The sequence below is a fragment of the Mirounga leonina genome, unplaced genomic scaffold (genome assembly GCF_011800145.1).
Source record: "Mirounga leonina isolate KUSES-001 unplaced genomic scaffold, KU_Mleo_1.0 Mir_165, whole genome shotgun sequence".
In the NCBI taxonomy this organism is placed as follows: Eukaryota; Metazoa; Chordata; class Mammalia; order Carnivora; family Phocidae; genus Mirounga; species Mirounga leonina.
Genome location: NW_023270415.1, coordinates 63467389 through 63485992, shown reverse-complemented (window position 1 = coordinate 63485992; position 18604 = coordinate 63467389). Strand labels below are relative to the sequence as shown.

Below are 18604 nucleotides of genomic sequence, written 5' to 3'. Positions count from 1 at the left end.
TAGTGAAATACTATTTTATATAGCAATAAACTTTATAATAAAATAATCTACTTTTTAATGTTGACATGGCTTTCCACTAAAATCATAAAGCAAATATCATTAGCAGATCTGAACAGTTAGATGCTGAGAACTCAAAAGAACACAAGTCATGTTAAATAAAAGTAAACATTAATTGTTCTAAATATTACAATATAATTAATTATTAGCATTGACTATACAATTTACATAAATATAAATGACATAGGCTAAATAGTAAGGAATGGATGGACAAACATTCATATGTACTTTTGGGTAATAATTTAATACAATTCTTACAGGAAAGTAAGACACAATATTTTATTTATGTGGCAGTCAGGACACTAGGACATGCTGACAACCAAAAAGCATAAAAAGGGCCTCTGAGAAACCAAGAACACTGCTTTTTTTTGTTTTGTTTTGTTTTTAAGTGTTTTACTTTACAGGAGAAACAGAGAAATGGAAGTGATGCAGTAGGGACTCAAATACCGGCCCTACACAAATCAAGGCAAACACAAAGGAAGTAATACAGCAGGTGATAATATGTGCATAGTAACAGAGGCCATCATAGCCTTACATACACAAAGCCTTACAATCACAAAGAAAAGGTTATATTATAATTGGCATATTCTGTTTAATAAAGCAAGAATTATAAACACATACCAGAAGATTCTTTTTTTTTTTTAAGATTTTATTTATTTGACAGAGAGAGACACACAGCGAGAGAGGGAACACAAGCAGGGGGAGTGGGAGAGGGAGAAGCAGGCTTCCCGCTGAGCAGGGAGCCCGATGCAGGGCTCGATCCCAGGACCCCAGGATCATGACCTGAGCCGAAGGCAGACGCTTAAAGACTGAGCCACCCAGGCGCCCCTAGAAGATTCTTATGAAAATATTTGAAATAATAAAACTGTGATCTTATAAAATTACCTAGAAAACTCATTTATGCAGTGTTGTTTATGTGCTCCAGTGGCCTGAGGTAAAGGAGAGAGCTGCTGCATTTTGAGTTCAGATATTACATTTGGCATTGTGAAGGTTTTTAGCAACTTTGTGGCAATGAGTATAGAAAATGGTTAGATCAAGACATTTTGTCCATGCTGATTTTCATGTTACACATGCTAGAGTGCTATAGTTTTTATACACACAAAAAAAGGGAAAACAATAATCTTGATGATTACCAATAATTCCTAATGAGCATGGTTATTAAAGAATGGGATCGGAATATGAAACATGATTGACCTTATTGGTTCCTTTGCTGTATAATTTGCATCTAGATGTATTTACTCAAACAAAACCTACGGATGTTAAAAATCACAACTCCATTCTTAGGAGTCATGTTCAAACGTATAACCTGTCAAATTTCAGTTCAGGCTCTAAAAAATCTTCAGGGTTTCTTTCATTTGTTCAGTATTATTTTGGGAGGAATGAAATATGCCAGGTACAGTACTAGGCTCTAGGGCACTGAAGAAAGCAAGTAGGCACACTCCCTACTCTCAGAGAACATATGGTTCACAGTGAAGACAAATAGTTAATAAATAATTACATCTATAGTATATAATTTAACATAGGAAAAATAACTTAAAGAAAGATACAGAAGATGAGTACCACTGGAAACAATTTAAAATGAGGAAGGTCTGGGAAAGCCTCTTAGAGGAAGTAACACTTAAGTCAAAATCTAAAGAATGACTATCAATTAATCAGGTAAAGACTGGGAGAAAAGTATTCCGGAAAGAGAACACCGTGTGTGTCAAGTTCCCGAGGTGGAAAGGAAGGTGACGTGCTCAAGGAATGGAAAGACTGTGGCACCAAGGAAACAGAAATGTGACACTGGAGGAAGCCAGAAAGAGTGTGAGGGCAGACATCTTTTAGGGTTTTTGTAAGCCGTATTAAGGATGACACATTCTACGTACAATAGAAAGCAATGACAAAGGTTTGAGCAAAGGAGTGATATAATCTGATTTACATTTTAAGATGAGCACCCCTGTAAGCTCAGGGTGTTAATAGTGTCCTAGGACTTGATTTTGTATGAGTAACTATAAGACACATTTCCATACTTACAGAAAAACCCGTGCAATGATCACAGCCCTTCCTACCTTGTAACTGTTAACTCCTGCACAAATTCTCTGAGTAAGCCAACTTTTCTCTGGAACTCAGTCTGCCCTTTCTTACCTCTATGACTCTGGGTATTCAGTTCCTACCTCCTGGAAAATCCTATCTTCTCCACTCTACCCAGATCCTATGCATCACTGAAGGCCTACATCCAAGTCCCTTTGCTCCTAACAAAATGTTCTGTGACTATCCTACCCTAGTTATATTCCTTGCCTCTAAATTCACATTCATTTATTTAAAAACAAATATATAGCACTTCACATCAGGCAACTTTCTAAGCAATTTATAAATAATACCTTTAATCCTCATAACAACATATGTCATCTCTCATTTAAAGATGAAAAAAAACCTGAGGCTCAGAGAGGTTAGAAAACTTGCCCAAAGTCATACAGCATGTAAGCTGCAGAGCTGCATCCAACCTTGTTAGTCCAGCTCCAGAGCCCAGGCTGCAACCAAGAAACTGTGTCTCTCATTTACTGAACACATGCCCCCATTTACAAGTAACCTTCCACTGTCTCCAACACCTGTCAGATTATTCTGCACTGTTATTGACCGTTCGTACTGATATGTCATGATGACAATCATGATAATACAAACAGCTAATAGTTCTTTGGCATTTACTGTGTTCTTATATGCATCAACTCATCTAATCCTCACAATAACCCTAGTGAGTGGGTAATATTATTAAGCCCATTTTATTTTATTTTATTTTATTTTTTAAAGATTTTATTTATTTATTTGACAGAGAGATAGACAGAAGAGCACAAGCAGAGGGAGTGGCAGAGGGAGAGGGAGAAGCATGCTCTGCACTGAGCAGGGAGCCCGATGCGGGACTCGATCCAGGGACTCCAGGATCATGACCTGAGCTGAAGGCAGACGCTTAACCATCTGAGCCACCCAGGCGCCCTATTAAGCCCATTTTAAACATGAGGAGGCAGAGGCAGGGATAGGTGGGATAACTGCCCAACGACACTCAGAGAACACGTGACAAAACTCAGACTTGAGCCCCGGCAAGCGAGCTCCCGAGCCTGGGCTCTTGAAATGGCACTGTGTGCTGCATTTATATTTTGTTTTTGAAATAGATCATAACCTACTGAAAGTCAAGGATCCAAATTTTTACTTCTATGTATACCTTTATGGTGTCAAACAGAGAAAGGTACCCCACAAACATTACTGTTAACTTGACTCTTTGGCTATTTTCTTATTGACCAATGGAATAAAAATGATTCTCAAGGAATAAAAACAAAAAATTACCCTGTACGTTTAAAATGCCAGGCAATCATCAAATGCTTTCCTGCTAGATCTTGTAAAGCTTCACTGTATCCAAATACATCACAAGAATAGGAACCAGGAAAAGACAGAGTTGCAAGTTAATATAGAAATGATTTCCTGCTCCTTCAGTGAAGTTTGGTGACCGTTCCTACTACAATGAATGGCAAATGCAGAGCATCTTATTGTAGGTAGTTTTAACTATAGTCAACTTATTGTGTAGGTTCTACTATTCTCATCTTCCGAAAATATGGCTTAATAGAAATCTGCCCATTCTAGGAGCTTAGTAAAATTAATAAGAGGAATCACCTTAAAGTGCTTCTCCCTCTGCTCAAAAACAATTATATTAAACATGCTTAATGAAAGAAGTGACAGAAATTTTTTAATGTTTAAATGATGAGAAATACATACAAAAAGAACCAGTATTCTACAAAAAACTTACCATTTAACATATTGGAGGTTTTAATTTTGTCTGTCTTTATTGGAATTGTTTTAGGTATAAAGGCATCAAAACGATCTAAAAAGCGTTCCCTTGTGAGTATTAATAGACTTTTGAGTTCATCAACTGAAACTACTTCAGGCTGCTTTGCCAACTTTCTCCTTTCTGTAAGACAACAAAACAGTATGATTAACCATATAACTATTATTTTAAAGACTCTCAAGAAGTGCATCTATTACGCTTTCATGATAAATATTTTCAAAAGTAAAACAGTTGAATTTCTCCAGCAAATCAACATTCCTATGTAGGTTTTCATTTTAACCCAATTTGTAGGTAATGATAGAATTTCCAGTTATGTGTGATAAACAAAAATAAAGTAATCTGTTCACACCATGAGGTGATGAATGGTAAAGGCAACTTTGCAAGTTTTCAGAATATACCGCAGAGCACTAAGAACGTTGGTGTTTACGTGAAAATAAAACTTGTAAGACTTTGAGTTAAATGTGGTAGCTTGGCCACTTCCATCTGTTTCTTCTCCTTCCCCAAACCTAAACTCACAGCAAAGGAATTTTAAAAAGGACAACAAAAGCAGAAACAATAAATAATGAGAGTTTTGGACATTTTGGAAGATAAGATGATGGTGGAGTGGTAGCTGAGTTGGTGCAGCAGAGGGAGGGTCAATTGGGTACCTAGAGAGGCACTCCTATGAGGTATTAGGAAGATGATGGCGAGACAGGCTAAAAGAGGACTGCGTGCATGGATGTTTAGGGAAGGAGCAGTTAGAACTAAAGGTCTTTATACCCCACCCTCCAGCCCTCACAGCCAGGAGACTCTGTTCTCATTTTTTTTTTTTTTTGGTAGAAGCTGAAAAGGAGTCCCAGTCCAAGCAGCATCAGGCACACTGAAAGGTAGCACTGAAACTGGAGTTAAAACTGGGGGACTAAATAGAAGTGTACATACTGAGGGGTCTGATTCCAAGCCCCGTAGCGGGAAAGCTAGCAGCTATAAATGCTCCACTAGAAAGATTAAGGAGTCCCCCTTTTGAAAAACTGAATGCCCCTGGAGGAAAGAGCTTCGTCCTGATATTGAAGTGCAGGTAGGGATAGGAGCTCACAACCAGGATGACTTGTCACTCTACCACTCTACACTGCAGCTTGCCAGATGGTATATTAGAGCAAGGTATGTAAAGCTTCCCATTTAAAACAGTACAGACAGAAAAGAATCACCAGACATTTAAGGAACATAGTGATTTGGGACACTTGGGTGGCTCTGTCAGTCAAGTGTATGCCTTCAGCTCAGGTCGCAATCCCAGGTTCCTGGGATTGAGTCCCTCATCAGGCTCCCCATCAGGCTCCCTGTTGAGCAGGGAGCCTGCTTCTCCCTCTGCCTGCAACTCCCCCTGCTTGTGCTCTCTCTTTCTCTCTCTTTGTGACAAACAAATAAATAAAATCTTAAAAAAAAAAAAAAAAGGAACACAGTGATTCGATGTTTATAGCAGCAATGTTCACAATAGCCAAACTATGGACAGAGGCCAGATGTCCATCGACAGATGAATGCATAAAGAAGATGTGGTATGCATGTGTGTGTGTATTTATATGGCATTTATATATAAATAAATATATATAGGAATATTACTCGGTCATCAAAAAGAATGAAATCTTGCTATTTGCAATGATATGGATGGAACTAGAGGGTATAATGCAAAGTGAAATAAGTCAGTCAGAGAAAGACAAATATCATATAATTTCACTCATATGTGGAATTTAAGAAACAAAACAGATGAATATAGGGCAAGGGAAGGAAAAATGAAGTAAGATGAAAATAGAGAGGGAGGCAAACCATAAGAGATGCTGAACTCTAGGAAACAAACTGAGGGTTGCTGGAGGGGAGGCAGGTGGCAGAAGGGGTAACTGGGTGATGGGCATTAAGGAGGGCACTTGATGTAATGAGCACTGGGTGTCATATGCAAAAGATGAATCATTAAATTCTACCCCTGAAATTGATAATACAGTATATGTTAACCACACTGAATTTAAATAAAGAATTAAAATTTAAAAAAAAAGAAAAGGTGTTGAGGAAAGAGGGGACTCTGCATTTCCATAGTCTTACGTTTACACATATAAGGAAGGACTTTGATCCAGTAACACTTCTAGCTCCTATCTCCCTCCTGTCACTCACTGAGCTAGTCTGGAGAAGAAACAAGGCATGCTCTGATCAGATCCTTCTCTCCAACTTTCCTCTGAGCTAGCAAGTCCTCAGGATGCATGCTCTCTACAACGCGGTAACCCTGCCCCCACAGGGTTGATCTTCATTTGCCTAGTTCTTCATTCAAGGGGGGGAAATTCAACTCTGGGTGTTCAGAAAACTCACCTGGCCAAGATCTAAAAAGTCATATCCTTCAATACAGCTTTTATCTGTTATTTATCTCCATCAGTGTGTTTCTTAGTTTTATTTTTCAATTGGTTCCAACTTTGGGAGAGTAAGGGGGTTTATTTATTGGGACCCTCAAAATAGAAAAAGTCCAAGATGAAAAAGAGAGACTAAAGCAAGCAAAAAGGAAAAAGGAGCCCAGCAGAAACAAAAACACTGCAGGGAACAAAAGAAAGCTTGCTATAATTAATATTCTCGTAGAACTAAGAAAAGATACTACACCCCATGAAACAAGTACAGGATTCTTTAATAAAGGAACAGATGATGAACAAGAAAAGACTTTTAAAAATTAAGTATATGAGAGCTCAAATTTTAAACATTCCATAAAAGGGCTTAAAATAAAATGGAAGATATTGCCCAGAAACTAGAACAAAAAGAAAACAATATGGAAATAGGAAAGAAAATTAGGTGTTCGGTGCAGAAAAGTAGGTATTCTGTCCAGGTATTTTTTATATAACTAATAAAAGTTCTAGAAAGAAAAAAAAACAGAAAAGGAAAGAAAAATTATTAACATTTTCAGGTTTAAGAATGTGAATCTTCTATTGAAATGGCTCATCAAATACATAGCTTAATAAATTGAGGACAGAGAGAGAGGACAGAGAATACATACACACCATGATTCAGAGTAAAGCTTCCAGGGCCAAAGCTTCTGAAGATAAACATTCTAGAAAGGGGTTAAAACAAAGAAACCAAAAATAAACACTATAAAGAATAAGAATAGAATTGGGTTTCTCAATAGGAACACAGTCACACAGAAGATAATAAAGCAATGTCTTCAAAATTCTGAAGGTAGATGATTTTCAACCTAGGATTCTTTATGACCTATCAGTCAAGTGAAGATATTTTCAAATACGCAAGAGCTTAAAAAAATTTACGCCCCATGAAGTTTTACTCAAAGTAGTTACTGAAAGATATGCTCCAACCAAACAAGGGAGCAATCCAAGAAGAAGGACAAGTGGTCTAGAAAAAAGGAGACTCCAAAAGAGGAGAAGAAGATAGAGAAGTCTCTACAATGTTCCGTTATCAGAACAAAATATTAAACACTCTGAAAAAATAAAGAGAAATAAAAAGGAACTGCTGTGTTTGAACATACAATGAATTTAATGATAAGTGTGTAGAAAAATGTTGGAGCCTCTGGAAAAACATAAAAATACTTTGCCACGGGTGCCTGGGTGGCTCAGTTGTTAAGCGTCTGCCTTCAGCTCAGGTCATGATCCCAGGGTCCTGGGATCGAATCCCTCATCGGGCTCCCTGCTCCACTGGAAGCCTGCTTCTCCCTCTCCTGCTCCCCCTGCTTGTGTTCCTGCTCTCACTCTCTCTCTGTCAAATAAATAAATAAAATCTTAAAAAAAAAAAAATTTGCCTGTACAGACGAATGGGCAAATTAAAAATGATCATCAACCATAAGAAAAACAAAGATGATACAAGAGTGATAATCATCGTATATTACATGACTCAGTGGTAAACTTATGCATATAGTGATAATAATGTTAAAACTAACCACTGATTTAACCAAAATTCATGACTTCATTGTAAAGGGTAGAAAGGGAAACTGAAGATGATATGAGAAAGCTAAATGTTTATCTTTCATAGTTAGATGCTAAGATAATGTCTGAAATTTGCAAATTAATAAACAGCAGCATACGCATACTAGTAACAAAAGTGGAGGAAATGTTAGGAAAACCAGCTGGGACAGCTGCGGGTCACTGCCTACAGACGGAGACTGAAAGATGGAGAGGAGACCGTAGGGTACTGCTGGTTTCCACATGAAGTTTTTCAATACCATTTACATCTTAAACTAGACCCATGTATTACTTTTATAAAAATATTCCACTTTTTTTTTAATATAGTTTTTTTTTTAAAAGATTTTATTTATTTATTTGAGAGAGAGAGAATGAGAGAGAGCACATGAGAGGGGGGAGGGTCAGAGGCGAAGCAGACTCCTCGCTGAGCAAGGAGCCCGATGCGGGACTCGATCCCGGGACTCCAGGATCATGACCTGAGCCGAAGGCAGTCGCTTAACCAACTGAGCCACCCAGGTGCCCAAAAATATTCCACTTTTAAAACACTTCTGGACTAATAACATTTTCTTCTATAATAAAATAGTAAATTGTAAATGCACAGAGAATTCACTCCAACATTTATTAGGTACTGTCTACAAAGCACTGTGCTGTGCCCTCAGACACAGAGGATTAGAACCCATTACCATATGAGGTTGAAACATAAATAATGCAAGAGAGTAGGCTGAGAAGGAAATAGCCAGCCTAGAGGCTCTACTTTAGAACATCAGCTTTACAACGATGCCTCTGCAAAATCCCACCATAGCAATGTGGATATTGGTAGGGTCATTCCAGTTGTGATCCAAGGTAAGTTACACATGGTTCCTGCACTCAAGAACATTGGTAATGGTAAAGTAAGACTGTAAAATATGCTGCTATTATTACATCTTCTTAGTGAGAAAATAAAAAGCTTTATTGCCAATCTGCTGGGAGCCATCTAAATGAAAAGTTATCAATGGTTTGTTTTCATCTGAAAGATGCACAATAGGTAATGTGCTTCAGAATTTAGCTCTACATTTTTATTAATGTTAAAAATAAACTTAAATCATGAACCGGACCATGCTTATTAAAGTAGTCAATTATATTATGAAATTGGGCTATTTGGAGAGTAGTGTAAGACTTCCTCCTGACCTTAATGACCGAAAAAGAAAGAGGAAACAGATGAAGTTTAACAAGGTTATGAGCAGAATAATTTACCTAGGCAAAAAATATTCTCTACACAAATGAATTTGCACACAAGTGAGAAAATATTTGGGAGAAAAATATTTGACTAAAGTCTAAAAATGAATCAGCAAAAGAATACTATTCCTAAAAAGCTAGCCATAACTTGGGATCTATTAAATAAAAAGATAGAGTAGAATATTCAAAAGTACCAGAGACTGAGTGTCAATCAGGTTTGTACTAGGTTCTATAAATTTAAAACAGATGTGGGAAACTCAGAGGAGTGACTGCAATACTGGAGCAAAATGACAACCCTGTTGTTGTTTTGGTATTTGTTTTGCATCATACTGAATAGTCTTTTATTTAAAAATTGTCTAGCATTCTTAAACTTTTTCTTTAAAAATCAGTGAAACAAGATACTTAATATTTCCAAATTCAAAGTTACAAACCACCAAAAAACCAAGTAAAAAAACTTATAAAATTATAAATATCATTCTAATATTATTAATATAATTTTTAAAAAATAAAACTACTGGAAGTAATTATTCTAAAAAATTAAACCATAACAGAAACTTTATTTGATTTTTGTGTTATTTTAAACAACAAAGTGTCTCGATAATGTATGTACATTTTCATGCAAACTTTTCCAGTTGCTCTTTCTGATTCAGTACTGGGGCAGAGAAATAGTGGGGAGATAGTAAGTCTACTCCATGTCTTGTTGATAATTTTGAAGGAAAAAAAAAATCTTCTTGAACAACTTCTTATTTTACAGCAAAGGCTATAATCTTTGTATTGATTTTGAATTGTTGATTTTTCCCCAAAGAAAGCTGTTCATTAGTTACATTAGTTTTTAGTACATTAGTTTTTACCATGTGTAAATTAATTAACTATATCACTTTCACTACTTTTATATTTATATATCACTTCTTTGAAAGTCACTGAAATACACTCAGACATTCTTATATCAGAAACTTCGTTTTGCTGTCATCTTGTCTTTGGAGATACAGGAATTCTGAACAGATGCAACTTTACCCCAAATTTTTAATCCAGTATTGACTCTCTGGGTAGAGAAGAGGTTGGTTCAGCTAGTATTTCCATCATAAACTGATGAACTGGATCACTAATTTTATCACGATGTAATGCTTTGGACTGCAAACTGGTCATTTCATGGATATGCCTAGGGCTGGTATCTCCAGCAGCTACTAGCTGTAAGGTTTCCCCCAACTTCAAGCCCCCTCCTTGTCCTTGCACCTTGCCGAGAGCTGCGGCATCCTTAGAGCTGCGGTACCGCTCAGCCGCTGGTGCTCCTACACTTTCGGCATTTATTGAGCACTTCCGTTTCTGCTTCCCGCAGCAGAGCTTCTGATCACACCTGCAGGCAGCAGTCTAGTTAGAGCTGTCAGTATTTCCCTTCCCACCTAAACAGGAGAGCTAACTCTTCCTACCCAAAGCAGAAAAGCGTCAGCTTCAGAGAGCAACCTATTCTTCCACTCTGGCAGATTTTCGGGTTGGAAGGATGAGGAAGAGAGGTGAAGATGAAGGAGAGAGGAGATGTTGAGGGAACTAAGTTACAAAGAGCTGCAAAAGGCTTAAGGCAAGGGAGCAGGGCCTGACGATGCGTTTAGCGGGGACAGAACAAAGTCAAGAGGTAAATAATACTGCAGGTTGATATTTGAAATAAAGATTTTCCAGCCACAAAAATACTATTCCAGTATTTATTCTTTTTCTTGGTTTTAACATGTACTACTTTTTATTGAAACTGATTTGCCTTTCTAACTATATTTTCCTTGAGCTAATATCATTGATACAATTAAAAAAAAAAAATAAATGGTTGGAGAAGTTCAAGACTACACAATCACCCTGATTTGTACAACTGAAAAAGTAGGTAATTCTTAAAGAATAATTGAGACCAAGTATTCTAAAATTATTTTCCGTTGAATAAAACAGGCTACTGAATTGAAGATATTTTTAAAATGCTTTTAAAGGATGATAGTTTTTATTTTATAATGTATCTAATTAATTCTAATATCATTTTTTCATATGCTACTCAAGAGGCCTCACAATTTGAATCAATTTCTTAAAAATTCCCTATCAGTTACCTTAAAATAAGTTTATATTAGGTACTAATGAATGATTATTTATTAAAAAATGTTAAGACTGATACCAACTAAACATTCAGTAATAGAGGTAAAACCTTAAACTATGACCCTTGGAAAAAGTGTTAATTTCCTGAATAAGGAAAAATCCATAATGCTAACTTTACTCTGCACATATGTGAAATGTGTTATTATTAATAGTCATGGTTAAAGTCTAAGAATCAATGCTCAAGTTAGCATATTAATTTCTCTGTAGTTGTATTTCCCTCTATTTGTAGTCTTTAACCTCCTGATACAACCAAAAATATAAAATGAGGAATTTTATAAAAAATTCATATTAATCAGAATTAAAAAACCATAGCTACCTTTTTCAGTACACAGTTAAAAAGAATGGAATACAAAATTTTCCTAAAGAAATATTTTTATAGCGGTGCCTGGGTGGCACCGTCAGTTGAGAATCCGACTCTTGAATTCAGCTCAGGGTCGTGAGATCGAGCTCGGTATCGGGCTCTGTGCTCAGTGAGGAGTCTGCTTGAGGCTCTCTCTCCCTCTCCTGCTGCTGCTCCGCCCTCTTTCTCTCTCTCTCAAATAAGTCTTTAAAAAATATACTTTTACAAATGGTATCAGTGATATATGAATAAATAGGAAGATTCTGAATCTGGTGGAAAAAGGCTGCAGACCTTTTCTACTCTGCATCACCTCTATCAAGAATAGTTCTACAAATGAGCATTATACCTAAAAGACAAAGTAAGAAAAAGTATGACAGTAACAATGCATTGCTGAACAAGTCAACATTCTTGGAGTAAAATGAAATGTACAAATCATTACTTACTCAGACATTCTCTCAAAGCCAAAGCTTGAACATTAGCTAACTGTTTCTCTCTCTGTATAAGTTGCTCGCCAGAAAAATGTGGAAGTGACAAGAAGTCAAAAGGAAAGCCTGAGAAATAGAGAAAAGTAAGTATTAAGGATGTTCTATGACAATAATGTTCCGTTCCCAGAAAATGTGTTATTATATAATTTTTTAAAAAAAAGCCAGTTACTCAACTCTCCTGCTCTTGCTTATTTCAAAATAATAATTAAGATGCAGAAATTAGGCATACTAAATTATTTTGCATTTTAAACCCTGACCTGTCTCTTAAATTGAGGGAATTTAGGTAACAGAGTAGAATTTCCCCCATCACATTTTCTTTTATGGCCTCAGCTACTGAAAGTCCTACACAAAGCACAGAGGCAGTATGGCAGCTCGTCTCTAAAGATGCTCCCAATCAACCACACTTACTATTCACCCATTGTGTAGTCCTTCCACAATGAATCCAGGTTAGCTCTATGAAATCAAAAAGGTACTACGGTAAAAGTGACAGTGAATGAGTTCAGGCTAGGTCAAAAAACCTGGAGGCTTCTTACAACAATGCTCTAAGAGAAGATAGCAACCAGGTAAGAAATCAGACTACCCTGAGACTATAGTGTTGTAAGGAAGCCCAAGTTGGCTATGAAAACAGAGCCTGTGACGAGAAGGCCAGCTCTCATCTGTTCCAGCCATCCTAACCCAGGAGCCAAACAGCTGGGTGAAGAAGTCATCTTACACAACAAGCTCCGTTAAGTCTTTAAGTGAATGGAGCCCCAGCTTTATGTGGCTACAAACGTAAGTGGGACTTTAAAATAGAACCATCCAGCTGAGCCCAGTCAACCCACAGGACTATGAAAAGTCATTTTTAAGTTAAATTTGGAGTGGTTTGTCATATACTGATGGATAACCAAAACTTGGAACTTGGTGAAAAAAAAAAGATGGGCAATAAAATGGAACAAGATGCTTGAGAGGAAGTACGTAAAAATGAGAGATAAATTATAGAAAAATATTATCTGTTTTAAAGTGTGTTTTAAAGTGGAAAATACAAACAGGATGCCTGGGTGGCTCAGTCGGTTAAGTATCTGCCTTCAGCTCAGGTCACAATCCCAGAGTCCTGGGATCCAGCTGCTTATTGGGCTCCCTGCTCAGTGGACAGTCTGCTTCCCCCTCTGCCCCACCCCCTCATGCTTCCACACGTGAGCTCTCTCTATGAAATAAAAAAATAACACCTTTAAAAATAAATAAATAAAGTGGAAAATACTAAAAATTTCCTATTTGGAATCAAAGGCTGACCTACTAAATTTTACTAAGTATAATGAAAAAGGGATTAATTATGTGTACTTTAAATTGTTCATATATGCTATAATATGTTCAAAATAAAAGGTAAAATGAAAGTGAAATGGAGTTTGGGGAAAATAAAATCATTAAAAACCACATAAGTTAACTGCATATACAAACAAATATAAAAACGTTTTCCACCTAAAATTAACACTTACTCAGTTTGGCTTCTTCTGTCCTTGCTTTCATCTTTCCATGAATTAAACTGAGTGCAAATGAGCCATTGATCTGGTTGGCTGAGTGAATCAATGTGGCTTTACATTTTCTATTGCCATTACCTTGTAACAGGAGATAATAGCTAGAACACTCTCCTTTCACTTCAACATCTGGAACTAAACAAAAACAATTATTTTGTTAAGTATGTGAAAATTCAGCATGCAACATGGCAGAATCAGTCATTTGACCCATAGGATATAATGATTTTCTATGTTATTTGAAAACAAGCTCTTATGCAACCTCTTTTGGGTAGCACTTGTTCATTTAAGTCAGAAAACTGAAAGCAGAGGATCATAACAAAAATGATATAAAGCCTACACACTTTACTTTAAAACGATGTGTCCTTGTTCATTACCTTTTGATATGGCCCACTAGACTTCCACGATATCTTTCTTATATGACCACACCCATAATGTACCAACTACTATTTCCAGCTTCTTTTTCTTTAAAATGGAATTAACTGACCCCTGTGAGCACACACAAAATTCCACTGGTGCAGCAGAAGTGTACAGATACACTCCAAGGTAGCTTTTCAGTCCCTGCAGTGGGCATCCATAATGTATTTTACAGAGGGAATGGAGAGCATTCATTAATCTGGCATGCCAGTTACATGAAGGTCACTTAAGACAGCTTCTTGTATTTTTAAAAACAAATCAAGTGAGGGTTATATTGAAGGTCAAAGAAAAACTGTGAAGCCTTTGAGATTAAAAATAGAAGTAGAGTCCCTTTTTTGTTGAAGATGGTAAATGGACATAAGCATTCATTTTCACTATCTCCTGAAATTCCACAAAATGATAATAAAGAGATTTTTAAAACAGCACAAATCTACAAGGACTAATATCTAACAGAAGAGACAACAGAAACTAATTTTGAAAGCAGGAAAGCAAATGAATAATTGGTAACAGACTGCTAAGGAAGCTGAGAAAAACTGGACAAGGCTTAGAAGCAACATAATTTATACTACATCCCCTGACAAGACTCTGGGATGATGGTCCCAGACAGCACTGGAAGCAACATGAAGGTAAAATAGGAAAATAGGTTGAAGTCTGTGAGTGAGGTGAAGTCTGGCAACCTGACCAGTCCTTATTCTATTGGGGCACATGAGTGTCCTTTTCCCAGTCCAGAAGACTAGTGGTTTATTTTCTGCAGAAAGTAAAACAAGGTGTCTCTGGCCTGAGAGATACTGGACAGAGAGTAGGGTTAGAGTTAATTATCAGTGGATTAAGCATGTACTTGTATATTGAATATTGAGATCCTTTGCCCTACTTCACCTATATAACTTCTAGAATTTGGAAGCCAGATAACAGAGTTGAGCTTTCTTTTGGAAATGTGGTCAGTCCTAGAGGAGAGACCGAAGAATCCCAACATCGGGATCAGCTAAGGTCCCAGGGAGATCACCCTAAAATGAAGATCACAGCCAACAAGCTACACTCATGCACCTAAATTTTCCCATTAGTTTTCTGGTACTATCCCTTAAATGTGAGCAGGCAGGCAAATGTTATGAGATCTCAAGAAAAAAGTTGCTAGTATGAAAACTAGATGCCAAAATAAACAGAAAAAAGTGACTTGCAAGGAAACAAAGAATACACAGTAAAAAGAAATCACACACAAGAAACAAACAAACAAACCAATCAGATCACTAAAATCCTCAGAGAAGATACTGCATCCATTAAATAAGAACAGGAGATTATAAGAACATTAATAAGAAAGAGCTCATGGAAATTAAAACTAAGAAAAGCATAAACATATACTTCATCTAAATTGGTAGAAGAAAAGTTCAGTGAATCTACAGAAAGTAGTGAAGTAAAAAGACAAAAAAATGGAAAATAGTAGAGAAGATAAAGAGAGACAGACACTCAAATCAGGAGGAACAACATCTACACAGGAGTAATAGAAGTGAGAACGTAAAACAACAGAAGGAAGGAAATTACCAACAAAATAAATTATAAGAACTCTTTCCCCAATAAAAAGATAAGCTTCCAGGCATGCTGAGAGCCCAATACAAGAATAAAAATAGACCCACCAAGGTGCATCATCATGAAAATTCAGAAGACTAAGAACAAGTAGAAGATTCTGCAAAATTCCAGAGAAAATATGGATTTACTATTAAAAAAAAATCAAGAATGAAAACAGCACTAGAATTCTAAACAACAGCACTAAGAGCTGGAAGACAATGGAGCAATACCATCAAAATTTCAGGAAGATTTTAGCAAATCTGCTCCACCAAAATAGGGACTAAGGGAAGAGACAAGATGATTAAAGGCACCAACAGAGAAAGGGCAAAAGAAATTTCCATGATGATGAAAAACTAGTCTTTTAAACCCAAAGGTATGGAACAAAGCTAGAGAAACCAGTCTGGATTAGACAGGTCATAAAGATCTGGAAGAGATTTCTTACATGTTTTCATGATTGATAGAATACTTAATGTGTTTGAAGGTACTGAAAGGAGTTTCACCACTGGGGGAAGGCTTTGTGGCTGGATATAAAAAAAGATTCACGGACTCTAGCTAAAACAGAATACTGTAGAGGAAAGGAAAATAAGATACATTACATGGCTCAACTGTGAAGAGCGATTACATAATCAAAATAATTAAAACAACTAATATTAATTTAAAATTACTGTATGAGAGGGAAATGAGAAGAATTTGAGTGTGTGGTGAGAGTGAAGGAGCTTAGAGGATCCATACTTGCCTGTTTGAAAACTCACTATAAAGCTACTGTAATCAAGACACTGAGGCACTGGTGTAACAACAGACATACAGAGTAATAGAACTGAGAATCCATAAGTGAACCCTCACATTTACAGTCACATGATTTTCAACGAAGGCACCAAGACAATTTGATGGGAGAAGGAACAGTTTTTTCAACAAATGGTCTTGGAGCAACCGAACATCCAATATGCAAAAGAATGAAGTTGCACCCCTACCCCTCTACCTCACATATTAATCCAAAATGGATCAAAAACATAAATTTAACAGTTAAACTTTAAAGCTCTTACAATAAAACAAAGGAAAAAATCTTCATGTCCTTGGGATTAGGCAATGGTTTGTTAAATAAGAGACACAAAGCACAACGAACAAAAGAAAAAGAGAAAACTGAATTTCACCCAAATTAAGAACTTTTGTGCTTAAAAGTACACCATCAAGAGAACAAAAAGTCAACCCACTATGGGCTTCGGATAATAATGATATGTCAATGCAAGCTTATCAATTTTAACAAATGTACCATTGGGGTGGAATGTTGGTAAAGGGAGGCTATATGTGTGTGCGGACATGGGCTATAAGGAAACTCTCTGTACTTTCTGCTCAATGTTGCTGAGTACCTAAAATGCTCTAAAAAAATAAAGATTATTAATTTTAAAAAGAAGTATCCATATGACAAGGCTGCTGTGAGGAATAAATATGAGATGCTGTAGGGAAAGTGCTTAGATTGATGCCTGACATATACTATTTATTCAGTAACTATGACCAATTAATAAAAAAAAAGTCAACCTACAGAACACAGGGAAATTTTTTTTTTTTTAAAGATTTATTTATTTGAGAGAGCGAGAGTGAGAGAGAGAAAGAGTACATGAGAGGGGGGAGGGTTAGAGGGAGAAGCAGGCTCCTTGCCAACCAGGGAGCCCGATGCAGGACTCGATCCAGGGACTCCAGGATCATGACCTGAGCCGAAGGCAGTTGCTTAACCAACTGAGCCACCCAGGCGCCCCCACAGGGAAATTTTTGTAAATAGTATATCTTATAAGGGATTTGTATCTAGAATATATAAATAACTCCTATGGCAATAAAAAGACAACTCAATTAAAAACTGAGTAAAGGGGGCGCCTGGGTGGCTCAGTTGGTTAAGCGACTGCCTTCAGCTCAGGTCATGATCCTGGAGTCCCTGGATCGAGTCCCGCATTGGGCTTCCTGCTCGGCAGGGAGTCTGCTTCGTCCTCTGACCCTATCCCCTCTCAGGTGTTCTCTCTCTCTCATTCTCTCTCTCTCAAATAAATAAAAATAAAATCTTTAAAAAAAATAAAATAAAATAAAAAAATAAAAACTGAGTAAAGGATCTGAATAGACTTTCCTCCAAAGATATATACAAATGGCCAATAAGCACATGTAAAGATCCTCATCATTAGCCAAAAACATCATGTAAATCAAAACCACAAAGAGATACCACTTCACCTCCCTTGGATGAATGTAACAAAAAATACAGACAATAACAGGTACTGATAAAGATGTAGAGAGAATGGAACTCTTACAGATTGCTGTTGGGAATATAAAATGGTACAGCTACTGTTTGGCAATTCTTCAAAAAAGTTAAACATATAATTAACATATGACTCAGAAATGCCACTCCCAGGTTTATATCCAAAATAATTTTAAACATATGCTCACACAAAAACATGTACATAAATATTCATGGCAGCATTATTTACAATAGCTTGAAAGGGTCAACAGCTAAAGTGTCCATCAACTGATGTGTGAATAAATAATAAGTGATACATTCAAATGACGAGTTGTATTCAGCAATAAAAAGAACGAAGTATCGGTATGTTGTACAACAAAGATGAACCTTAAAAACATGCTATATGTGAAAGAAGCCAGACATTAAAGATGACATTTATTTATTGTATGATTAATTTATATGAAATACCTAGAACAGGCAAATCTATACAGAAAGAAATAAATTAGTGATTGCCTAAGGGCTAGGGGGAGGAGCACACAATGGGAATGGGGAGGGACTGCTAAAGGGATTGGAGTTGCTCTCTGGAGACATGAAAATGTCCTAAAATTGACTGTGGTGAATATAGTACTAGAAGTCCTAGCCACAGCAATCAGACAACAAAAGGAAATAAAAGGCATCCGAATTGGCAAAGAAGAAGTCAAACTCTCACTCTTTGCAGGTGATATGATACTTTATGTGGAAAACCCAAAAGACTCCACCCCAAAACTGCTAGAACTTATACAGGCATTCAGTAAAGTGGCAGGATATAAAACCAATGCACAGAAATCAGTGGCATTCCTATACACCAACAAGACAGAAGAAAGAGAAATTAAGGAGTCAATCCCGTCTACAACTGCACCCAAAACCGTAAGATACCTAGGAATAAATCTAACCAAAGAGGCAAAGAATCTGT

General features: G+C 36.7%; 1 protein-coding gene and 1 long non-coding RNA gene across 2 annotated transcripts in view; one reads left to right on the top strand and one right to left on the bottom strand.

Moving 5' to 3' along the window:
* MTBP (MDM2 binding protein) overlaps positions 1-18604 on the bottom strand; it is a 71318-nt gene that overhangs the window by 22980 nt on the left and 29734 nt on the right. The window contains exons 12-14 of the mRNA XM_035011837.1: positions 13422-13595; positions 11908-12015; positions 3833-3994 (exon numbers count right to left, since the gene is read on the bottom strand). Of these exons, the coding sequence (XP_034867728.1) occupies positions 3833-3994; positions 11908-12015; positions 13422-13595 (444 nt within the window). The remainder of the gene's footprint in view (positions 1-3832; positions 3995-11907; positions 12016-13421; positions 13596-18604) is intronic.
* The window catches only part of LOC118015167, a 50889-nt gene that overhangs the window by 28467 nt on the left and 3818 nt on the right, over positions 1-18604 (top strand). The window contains exon 2 of the long non-coding RNA XR_004680547.1: positions 11969-12032. This is a non-coding gene — a long non-coding RNA (uncharacterized LOC118015167). The remainder of the gene's footprint in view (positions 1-11968; positions 12033-18604) is intronic.